This window comes from Quercus suber, unplaced genomic scaffold (genome assembly GCF_002906115.3).
Source record: "Quercus suber isolate HL8 unplaced genomic scaffold, Cork oak 2.0 scaffold_1127, whole genome shotgun sequence".
Taxonomy (NCBI): domain Eukaryota; kingdom Viridiplantae; phylum Streptophyta; class Magnoliopsida; order Fagales; family Fagaceae; genus Quercus; species Quercus suber.
Genome location: NW_027070531.1, coordinates 38602 through 50715, shown reverse-complemented (window position 1 = coordinate 50715; position 12114 = coordinate 38602). Strand labels below are relative to the sequence as shown.

Genomic DNA, 12114 nt, shown 5'->3' with positions numbered 1-12114 from the left:
AAGTACAAAACTTATCTCTCAAAGTTCTATCTCTCTCTCATATCTACTAACTCCAAATTTTCTCTCTCAAATTTCAGTCTCTCTTAATTCAGTCTCCATAGAGAGACTCTTTCTTAGTTTAAAGATTTTTTTTTCTAACTTTCAGGTAATCTTTTAGTTCTTTTTAAATTTTAATTTGAGTTTTCTTTGTTTAATTGCATAGTCTTCAAGTAGTATTGTTTATATGCGTTTTTTTTAGAATCAATGATGGTGTATATTTGTGTCATTGTGTTGTATATATGATGTTTTTCAACTTTATACTTTTTTTCCTTTTTCTTTTTTCCAAAATAAGTGGTAAGTCAATGAAATGGTCATGAAGTATGCTTGTATAACACCTTCGGGAAGAAACTTTTCTTTCATGTTGTATCGATTTTTGCATACTTTTTGAAACTATGTGATTGAATGTGAACTCAACAAGTTGTGTATATATATTTGTGTTTTTTGACATACGTATTGAAATGAAGTATATCAAATTTTTCATCTTTTATGCATATCTTTAATTTGTTAGTATAGTTCCTAGATATTTTTTTTGAATTGCAAAACAGGTTAATAAAAAAATTATTATTCAAAGAAAATGATTAATTTATTTTTAAATTAATTTTTTTAATAAAAAAATTCAACCTATTGCAACAATATTTTCAAAGTAAACCATTGCAATATGTGGAATTTATTGAAACAAAAATTTAGTGTTGTATAAACATATTGCCTCGGAGTTTATTACAATGACTTGCATCGACTTTTTTTCATTGTAATAACACCTATTACAACGGCATTAGTTGTTATTGCAATGACTTTTTTCATTGTATTAAGTCTTTTTTCTTGTAGTGAGTATTGGTGATATTACGATGTAGAATAGATCACTATCGCTTTCTTGAAATGACGTAAGGCAAAAAGGCACTAGTAAAAATCATTTGGGCGGCGAAGTCAGAATCGCTTGAAATTTGGTAAGCTGAAGGGAAACGGTCTTCTGATCAATAGTTGTCGCTTTGCCACGAGGTTTACTCTGATTTTTGGCAAGTTCCTTGATTTTGCCGTTTTTAGTAATTTTGTTTCTTTAATAACTTTTTGCTCAAAGGTTAAAATAAGGTCTCGCTTGTTTTGGGATAATTCTTAAAGTCAGTAATTAATAATTTGGCATTTAACTCAATTTTACCATTTTTGGCAAAATTCGGTATTTTGCCACATAATCTCATAATTAGTACGAATTAGGATTTCAGACGTTTCCTAATCGTTCTAGGGTTTTACTTTGTCAATATTTATATGTTTTGTAACCTCCAAAGGCAAATTAGCTTATTATCAATAAAAAAAAATATATATATATATATATAGACTTTTTGTCAATTGTTTTCTCTGGTGGATTTTAGAGTTATCACATTGTCGATTCAAGGGACCTCTCGTGGATTCGAAGTTTACTACCAAAAACTAACAATTTAGTTTCTGTTCCATCACATGGTCTTTTTAGATAATTTAGACATGGTCTTTTATTTATTTATTTATTTATTATTATTATTAGAAAAACCATATTTGATACCCAATTAATGTACCAAAATACAAAAGAGGGTGCTGCTCTTTCACAGACTGGCCAGCCTCCCTCAAAATTCCATTCACAAAAGCGGCAATATCATATGCTCTTGTAAATAGGATACTTAATTAAACATGCAAGTTTTTAATTATATTTACAAAAGCAGCAGTATCATTAGCTAGACAGCTATGGGTGCATGGAGTTGATACCTGAATTTATCATATTCAGCACCATCCCTCCAAATTTAGTCATGGTGGCTCTCTAGCTTATCATCAGGCGGGAGTCCCTCTTCAGCTTCAGTCGATGCGTGGGATTGCAAAAGGGGTTCCTCCATATGTTCAGGGGAGTCTACATTTGCGGCTGATTCCCCAACCTTTTTATCCTTTAAGCGCAAAGAGATGCTCCGTAAGGGGAAAGAGACGCTCTTAGTGGGCTGGGATTTAGTGGCAGTGGCTGCTGCAGCGTTAGGCACATTTCTTCTCCGTTTGGGGAAAGAGACGCTCCTAGTTGGCTGGGATTCAGTTAAGCCATCAGTGCCATGTACCAAGATCTCGTTTAATTCCTCATCCTCCGATGCCTTTCCCATGTGGAAAGGCTTCAATGAATATGAAGCATACGCATACATGACAAGGCACACGAAACTCAGTATTGCTAAAGTCAGATAATACCTGTCGAGATGACTTGTGTTTATGGAATCCTTGAACCAGCTTCTACACAGTAAAACAAAAGGCATGCCGATGAAATTTCCAAAACCTAATACACAATCACTGAACGATGGACCGTAACTCCTCATTGATGTAGCAACATGGTCATAGAAGAATTCATAAAGCCCGTCGCTGGCAAGTCCGTCCATTAGTCCTAACAAAGAAAACTGTGGAACTAACCAGAGGATACTCATAGAGATAATCTGAGTGGAATTAATAGGATCAGTAATCTGAGTGGAGTTACTAGGATAAGTTATCTTTTCTTTTATTAAATATAGTCTGTGGACCTCCACCTTCCAAGCTGCAATGCAACAAAGTATAGAACAGATCATCCCAACTCCAATTCTCATCCGTGTAACATGTTGTTGTGTTGCTTTCTTGGACCAAAAAAAGAATGATATTATGAAGCGTATGGAGGACCTGAGGGCAAATAAACTTTTTAAAGGAATGTGGACATTATTGCCAATGCCAAAATTCAAGTTACTAGTTTGTTCAAAAAAGAAAGTGTTTCCGGTAGCTCCAACCAAACTACAACCGAAAAAGGTTATCCAAATAGGTATCAACGAAAAAAGGTTTTTTACTTCCCTCACTTGTTCAACTGTGCAAAGGTGCCCACAATTCTCTTGCTCTTCTGGACTGATTGAGGGTGTTCGTTCATCAATTATTGCTGCTTTGTCTAACCATCTGTGTTCAACATAGAAAAAGAGTGATGCTAGGATACTAAAAATTTTATTACAGGCTTACTTTAAAATTCATTATTAGGTTTTTTTGAGTCCACTATATTTTTAACAAAGTAAAAAAATAAAAATAAAAAAGAGTTCACCAATCACACTCATGCAAGATTGATGTAGGCCAGAATCTCCAAATTAGTTTTTGTAATTTGTTATTTTTTATAGTTTTATTTAATTTTCAAATTTTAAGGATTAACATTATTATTTCATTAATTTTACATGTCTTTAATGTTGAATAGTCAAATTAGGAGTTTGAACGTTTTTATAGTCATCCTAGGGTTTTTTCTTTTTAGTATTTATATGTTATATAGCCTCTAGAGGCAGCAGACTATTATTCAAATTATTATTAATAAAATTTATATATATTTTTTCTATTGTTTTCTCTAGTGGATTCCAAATTTATCACATTGTGCATTCAAGCAACCCCTCGTTGGATTTGAGGTTCACTATCAAAAACTAATTATTTAGTTTCTATTTTATCAAAAATAGTATCGTGTGTGTTTTCTTCAAGTTTCTAAGACATTAGTTGATATCAGAGCATCAACTTACCACAGTCTAATGGCTAATTGGTGAGAATGTAACCACCACAATAACAACTACAAAGTTGAAGACATGGTCATTGCTAGGATTGTGTTCCACCAATTTCGTTAAGAGATTCAATAGTTTCATGAAGAGAGACAACAAGATATAAGCGAAATTCAGTAAGCAATTGTTACTCTTCTTGCTAGAAAATCATCTCACAACAACACTAATAAATATACTTAAAGACGCACTCATAAATACAAGAAAATTACATTCTTTGATGGAGAGACAAGTTGGATTTTATTGACTAACTTCTTGATTTGGAAGAGTATTTTAATTTTTGGAATATTTGCGAGGAAGAACAAGTACCACTAGCATTTAATAAATTGGACGGTGAAATAGAAGAATGGTGGGAAGACATGCAAATTAATAAAAAAAAGGTCAAGGTAAGCATCCAATCCGCTCTTGGCAAAGAATGAAAAATGCGTTAATTGATTTATGGTTTCCTCATGACTATTATGATATACTAGATTATATACAAGTTTTTATTATAGTTCTATATATTCATATGAAGAGCAATATTTTCAAAACTTGACAAGCCAAACACAAAACCAAAATTATCACAACCAAGTCATGTGTCAAGAAAAGAAAAGAGTTTAAGAGTTGACAAGTGTTGCCAATTTCTAAAGATAATTTGAAGTGGTTGAAAAATATCAAGACTTATAACAAGTTGTTGGATTGAAGCCTAAAAAAGCACTTTTCAAAGGTTTAATGAAAAGGTTAAAAAATAGAAGATTGAGTTGATTGTCATAATAACAAAATCAAGAGATGGTAATAATTGAGAATATTGTGGAAGATCCAATTGAGGTCAAATATAAGGATGAGTCCATAATCCGTGATCCCTAGGTTTCAGTTGATTTGTTGAAGATGACTACAAAATCTATTGATTTTCTTGGAGTAGAACATTTTGATTTTATTATAAACCCTTTATTGATTGATGTTGCAAATGAATTGAAGGCAAATGAGAAGAAATTTTATGCTACAATATTTGAAGGATTTATGTTTCAAAACTGGATCAAGTTGTTAAAGCATTAAAAGTATTTTTTATTTGAAGCGGAAAATTTCAAAGTTCGACTATCAACTCGAGAATGAGTTTTTTTTTTTTTTTTTCAAATGAAGTGGTTTAATGTAGGATAGAATCTCCAAATTAATTTTTATACTTTTTTATTTTTGGTAATTTTATGTAATTTTCAAATTTTTAGGATTAGAGTTATTATTTCCTTAATTTTAGGTGTCTTTAATGTTGTTTAGTCAAATTAGGGTTTTGAACGTTTTCCTAATCATGCTAGGGTTTTGTCTTTTAGTATTTATATGCTATGTAGCCTCCAGAGGAGTAAGAATATTATTTAGATTATTATTAATAAAATTCAGTGTTTTTTTCTCTATTGTTTTCTCTGTTAGATACTAAACCTATCACCTTATGGATTCAAAAAACCCTTCATGAATTTGAGGTTTACTACCAATAACTAACAGTTTAGTTTTTATTTCATCAAAGAAAGCATCGTGATATTGAATGAGTTTAAATTAAAGCCTAGGGCTAAAAGTATATGTTTACAGCCACCAGTAATATCATGCTACATCAGATGTTTTAAAGTTTTGCAATAGATGTGTTCACACCTAATTCTATTCTTCAAAGAAATAAAAAACTAAACATCTCCTCCCTCTCTTCCAACCCCAACCACATTCACCACCCTAAAATTTCTAAAGAGAAACACTGTGAAAAACCTTGAAAACAAAGAAATTTGNTTTTATTTAATTTTCAAATTTTAAGGATTAACATTATTATTTCATTAATTTTACATGTCTTTAATGTTGAATAATCAAATTAGGAGTTTGAACGTTTTTATAGTCATCCTAGGGTTTTTTCTTTTTAGTATTTATATGTTATATAGCCTCTAGAGGCAGCAGACTATTATTCAAATTATTATTAATAAAATTTATATATTTTTTTCTATTGTTTTCTCTAGTGGATTCCAAATTTATCACATTGTGCATTCAAGCAACCCCTCGTTGGATTTGAGGTTCACTATCAAAAACTAATTATTTAGTTTCTATTTTATCAAAAATAGTATCGTGTGTGTTTTCTTCAAGTTTCTAAGACATTAGTTGATATCAGAGCCTCAACTTACCACAGTCTAATGGCTAATTGGTGAGAATGTAACCACCACAATAACAACTACAAAGTTGAAGACATGGTCATTGCTAGGATTGTGTTCCACCAATTTCGTTAAGAGATTCAATAGTTTCATGAAGAGAGACAACAAGATATAAGCGAAATTCAGTAAGCAATTGTTACTCTTCTTGCTAGAAAATCATCTCACAACAACACTAATAAATATACTTAAAGACGCACTCATAAATACAAGAAAATTACATTCTTTGATGGAGAGACAAGTTGGATTTTATTGACTAACTTCTTGATTTGGAAGAGTATTTTAATTTTTGGAATATTTGCGAGGAAGAACAAGTACCACTAGCATTTAATAAATTGGACGGTGAAATAGAAGAATGGTGGGAAGACATGCAAATTAATAAAAAAAAGGTCAAGGTAAGCATCCAATCCGCTCTTGGCAAAGAATGAAAAATGCGTTAATTGATTTATGGTTTCCTCATGACTATTATGATATACTAGATTATATACAAGTTTTTATTATAGTTCTATATATTCATATGAAGAGCAATATTTTCAAAACTTGACAAGCCAAACACAAAACCAAAATTATCACAACCAAGTCATGTGTCAAGAAAAGAAAAGAGTTTAAGAGTTGACAAGTGTTGCCAATTTCTAAAGATAATTTGAAGTGGTTGAAAAATATCAAGACTTATAACAAGTTGTTGGATTGAAGCCTAAAAAAGCACTTTTCAAAGGTTTAATGAAAAGGTTAAAAAATAGAAGATTGAGTTGATTGTCATAATAACAGAAATCAAGAGATGGTAATAATTGAGAATATTGTGGAAGATCCAATTGAGGTCAAATATAAGGATGAGTCCATAATCCGTGATCCCTAGGTTTCAGTTGATTTGTTGAAGATGACTACAAAATCTATTGATTTTCTTGGAGTAGAACATTTTGATTTTATTTAAAACCTTTATTGATTGATGTTGCAAATGAATTGAAGGCAAATGAGAAGAAATTTTATGCTACAATATTTGAAGGATTTATGTTTCAAAACTGGATCAAGTTGTTAAAGCATTAAAAGTATTTTTTATTTGAAGCGGAAAATTTCAAAGTTCGACTATCAACTCGAGAATGAGTTTTTTTTTTTTTTTTTCAAATGAAGTGGTTTAATGTAGGATAGAATCTCCAAATTAATTTTTATACTTTTTTATTTTTGGTAATTTTATGTAATTTTCAAATTTTTAGGATTAGAGTTATTATTTCCTTAATTTTAGGTGTCTTTAATGTTGTTTAGTCAAATTAGGATTTTGAACGTTTTCCTAATCATGCTAGGGTTTTGTCTTTTAGTATTTATATGCTATGTAGCCTCCAGAGGCAGTAAGAATATTATTTAGATTATTATTAATAAAATTCAGTGTTTTTTTCTCTATTGTTTTCTCTGTTAGATACTAAACCTATCACCTTATGGATTCAAAAAACCCTTCATGAATTTGAGGTTTACTACCAATAACTAACAGTTTAGTTTTTATTTCATCAAAGAAAGCATCGTGATATTGAATGAGTTTAAATTAAAGCCTAGGGCTAAAAGTATATGTTTACAGCCACCAGTAATATCATGCTACAGCTACATCAGATGTTTTAGAGTTTTGCAATAGATGTGTTCACACCTAATTCTATTCTTCAAAGAAATAAAAAACTAAACATCTCCTCCCTCTCTTCCAACCCCAACCACATTCACCACCCTAAAATTTCTAAAGAGAAACACTGTGAAAAACCTTGAAAACAATAGAAATTTGAAGTAATAATCTCATTGTAATTGCAAAACGGTTGATACCAAATCCTATTTCCCAAATCCAAATTCAACAATAATTTATTTGAAAGTTGTCCAAATCAGCTAAAAATGCTTCAAATTGAATTTGCACATGCACAACACACGAACTCTCAACACATACACTCTCCTTCACCAGTACATAGATCCATACCAAAAACATCCACACAACCAAATAAAAAGAGGAATATGGGTCAGCCATGAGAAAAAAGGCAGAAATAAATCAGAAAACTAAAAAGAAAATAGTTCGTAAAATATGGCTATAAACAAGCCGAGCCAAGCCAAGTTTTCAAAGTTCAATCTTGTTCAAATTTTTTTTTTTTTTTTCAAATACAAGCCGAGCTCAAGCTGTTACAAACCTATGGGTAGAGAACTCACCCTTGAAAACCGGCTTGTAAGGAAATGGTGCCTAAGAGCTTATAAATACATGGTTAAGCTTACACTTTATCCATATGGGACACTAAGATTATAACACAAGCTCGAACTTGTTCATAAGCTACTTGATTTATTTATTCTTTTCCTATATATTGTGAAACCATTAGTAAAATGTTTTACTTCTTTACAATTCTATGATTTTTTACTATGAATAGACTATTTATATCATTAATAAGCTACAAATAATAATTTAATATCATATGAACCTACTGACAAACTTATACAATCCAATTTCAAGTTTATATAAATATATTTTTAGACAAGTATATATATATATATATACACAATTAAATTGAATCCTTATGTTTACGAGCTTGTTCATAAACATATTATTATGTTTAAACTTGACTCGTTTAGTAATCAAGCCTAAACTTCAGGCTTAAACTTGGCTTGTTTTCTAACCAAACGAACATATACAAGTTTTTCCCAAGCCGAGCTCGAATTATTGATAAACAACTTGGTTAATTTGCAGCTTTACAGTGAAATAAAGATAAAGAGAGAAAGAGAGGGATCTTCTGCTAGTGATAGTGGTGGAATTTATGGGTCTCGGCTTTTTCTAGGTTGAGCAAGGTGGGAAAGAACCGTGAGAGTGAGGGGGTCATCTCAAATGTGGCTCGTGGCAACTGTCCTTGATGGCGACCATGGAGACTTGATCGATTGTTTGAGGCTCAACAATGGATGAGCTCGAGAGAACAAAAAGGGTTATAAGGAGAGAGTTGGGACGTTTGAGAAAGAGAGAGAGTGGGCTTACGATTTAGAGATTAAATTTGATAAAGAATGAGATATGCTTGTGGCGGTGAGTGTGGTTATGTTGGTGGCAGTCGATGAGAGGTGGTGGAGAGAGAGAGAGAGAGAGAGGAGCTGTTCTGCTTTTTAATTATAATTTTATTTGTTTGAAGAATAGAGAATTGGGTGTGAACCAATATATTGCTAAATTATAAAATATCTGATGTGGCATGATATTATTATGGCTGTAAACCTACAGTTTTACAACAAGTCTTGTTTTAATTTAAACTCATATTAAGTTACTTTTTTCAAAAGAGGGTGAGTGTGTGGGTGTGAGATACTTTACCCGAGAAATAAAACTTTTGGCGACAAATGTATTTGACCACGGTTCTCCTCAAACTGACTTGGTGTATGGTTTTTCCAATAAAACCCTTTTTCTGTACGAGGGTAATTGCAATGCCGATTGTTTATAGCTAACTTGACAACTCCAGGAATAATTCGAAGTGGGCTCCCGGTTGGTTCGAGGATATTGTAACAGGGGAGACCGTAAAAGGAGAGACCGTAAGCGGAAATACCATAGCCAAACAAGAATAGCAAAAGATTTGCTACCATCACCAGGGCAGAAACTTTGAAGGCTTTTTCCCAAGAAGTATTTGGAAGGCAAAAGAGAGCAATGGTGGCTCCAGAAAACCTAGCAATCCGCCACCAAACTTTTGTTCGACCCTCTATTTGTTCCGGCTCTTCTTCATTTGGATTTTCTTTCTTGCTCAACTGATCAGCAAGAAAGGCTTTTAGAGGTGGTTCTCGACCAGACATGCCCACTGCTAGCATCACCGCTGCAACATAGAACGTTACAATTTCTCCAATTGGACCGAGGAACTTGGTTGACCACCATAAGAGCACCAATCCCTGAAACAAAAAAGGCAACACAAAGAAGAATAGTGTTTACTACCCACAAACTGTCTTATAAAAATTTACACACAACCTCAAAAACAACTAAAATATTTCAAATTAAACTATGTAAAATAGTTTGTGTATAACAAATTTAATCCAACCGTTAAATGTCATCACCAATATTGTAAAAGATGGCTTTATTCTCACCAGGTGGGTCTAGCCCGCAGGTGGACATGGCAATAAGCAGAGTGACAAAAAAGGGTTCAGTTTAGTACTCTTGACGTGAAAAATGAAAAAGACCCTTTTATCTTGACCCATTTGGTTATAAAATAGATGATCATATATATAATCTGATTATAAATAAATTAGTCAATAACCGGTGTAATATATACACATTGAAAAGTAAGTATGATTCCAAATTTTGATCCTCCTCCCACCTTATTGTGAGTAAAAAATATATATTCATTTTATATTAATAATTAGTGCACCACCTATGAAAAATTAATGCTTAGAAATGAATATTACAAATAATTAAGCAAATGAAAAAAATATTACAAATAAAAATTAAGCAAATGATTAATGTGAATTATAATTAGAATTTTGATATTGAAAAAAATTACAACACAACTCATTTTCTTTTCATTTAAATTGATTTTAAGTTTTTTTTTTTTTTAATGAACAATTGATTTTAAGTATTATATATAACATGTGTGTGTGCATATATAATATGTGTTTCTACGTACATCCACAACTATATAAAGACATGTATGTTAGTAATAAATTTAGCCCCTGAAATCAATTCTCAATTCTATATTTTTGTGTGTGCGCTGTTGAGTGTGTGTATATATATAGTGTTTTTTATAACTATATTAGAAGTGCTTTCCTGGACACCCTTTCACATAAAAATATTTTGGCAAGGGATTATGTAATATTTTCAATTTCATCATTTTCACCAAATATGTTGATAATGAAGTTTAGAATTCTCACATATGAGTTTTAAAAAGCAGAACTTTTTTTTTTTTTTTATGTTCATTTTATACAACTTGCTTTTGAAATTTTATCCAAAAATCTTGTAAAATTTGGTAAATTACACCAACATTTTTCTAGAATAATTTGAATATATCAATTATATATTAGATTTATATTCTCATAAATGACACTTTGAATCCTGATTTTGTTTACTTAATTTTCATTGTTTATATCTAGCCAAATTCCTTAATAACCAATCTATTTGAAATAATATTAGATGTCAATTTTTTTTTTTAAAAGAATATTCGTCATAAATTATTCGGACACATAAATAGTACTCAAGAAATGTTATATGACTATCGCACACCTTTAGTACGATGGTCATATAAGTGCTTATAGAGTGTGGGAGGGCAAAGATCTGGATTCAAATCTCCAAACGCACTCATAACTTTTTTCCACAATTTATAATCTACCATGTGGCAAAAACTGTGACTTAGAATTTTTGTTTTTATTAAAAGAAAAGCTAACCTTTTTTTTGGCAAACTTCTTGGGATCTAAGGGTAATAACAAGTGCATATTCATCAAAATTACTAGTGCACACTCTATTGCACATGAACTCAATAATGGACTTACCGAAACATAGGAAATAGTGGTAAAGACGATCATGTTTACACGACCTATACAGGAATCTGCAACATGAGCGAGAACAACTGCTAATACAGTGGCTACGCCGTCCTGGAGATTGATAATTGCTACAGCTTTTGGTAGATGCTGCTTCTTCCAATTACCTGTGAGATAATCTATCAAGGTGGACACCACTGCATATTCAACAAAGCTATGGCTCAAAACTAAACCTGAAGTTCAACAAGGAAAAAAATAAATATCAATTATCTGTAACTCCAACAAAGTATGTTGTTAATTTGTCTTCAAAAAGCAAAGTTTAAAGCCAATTACCAACTTTAGGTTCAGGAATTATTACCTGAAATGAATAGAGCAGCAGTTGAGAAGTAAATATAATAATTATACCAGTCCTTGACTGCACAGCGGATCGTTGACAAGCACCCACCACTCATTATCTTATCAATATCAGCGGGAGTCAGGACCAATATTATATATCTTCTCTTCTTTTCTTTATAATCTTTCCCTATATAAAAAGAGGAAATAGAGAGGACTCAATTCCTCCTTAACAAATACAATCAAGCACTCATAATAAACATATTCCTTTATTAATTTATGTTCACATATATATATATATATAGCAGCAATAACATTAAATTTTAGGAGGAGAAGATGCCATAAGATGTTGAAGCTATCAAAAATAAAAAATCTGAAAGAGCTGTGAACGTTACAATATATGTGAACTTATTGACCACAGCTGCACTAATTAAAGGAACCGTGAAGGGTTTCCGTGGAAAAATATCGCGATGCGTTCCCACTTGCCAGTTGCCCCTAGAAAAACAGAATCTTTGTAGAGATTGGATTGAAGGAGAATATACTTTTAGAGGCGTGCTTCAGGACTGATGTGCAACTTCTCATATATGGATATTAAGTCTTAAACTATGGAC

General features: G+C 31.7%; 1 protein-coding gene across 1 annotated transcript; it reads right to left on the bottom strand.

Annotated features, from left to right (window-relative positions):
• Positions 1–1578: 1578 nt before the first annotated feature.
• LOC111984292 (protein NRT1/ PTR FAMILY 5.4) lies at positions 1579–12114 on the bottom strand. Its single transcript, XM_024015913.2, has 5 exons — positions 11899–12114; positions 11529–11693; positions 11183–11403; positions 9033–9595; positions 1579–2949 (listed from the first exon to the last, which is right to left on the bottom strand). The coding sequence occupies exons 2-5, from the start codon at positions 11620–11622 to the stop codon at positions 1806–1808; spliced, it is 2022 nt and encodes a 673-aa protein (XP_023871681.2). The 5' UTR covers positions 11623–11693; positions 11899–12114; the 3' UTR covers positions 1579–1805.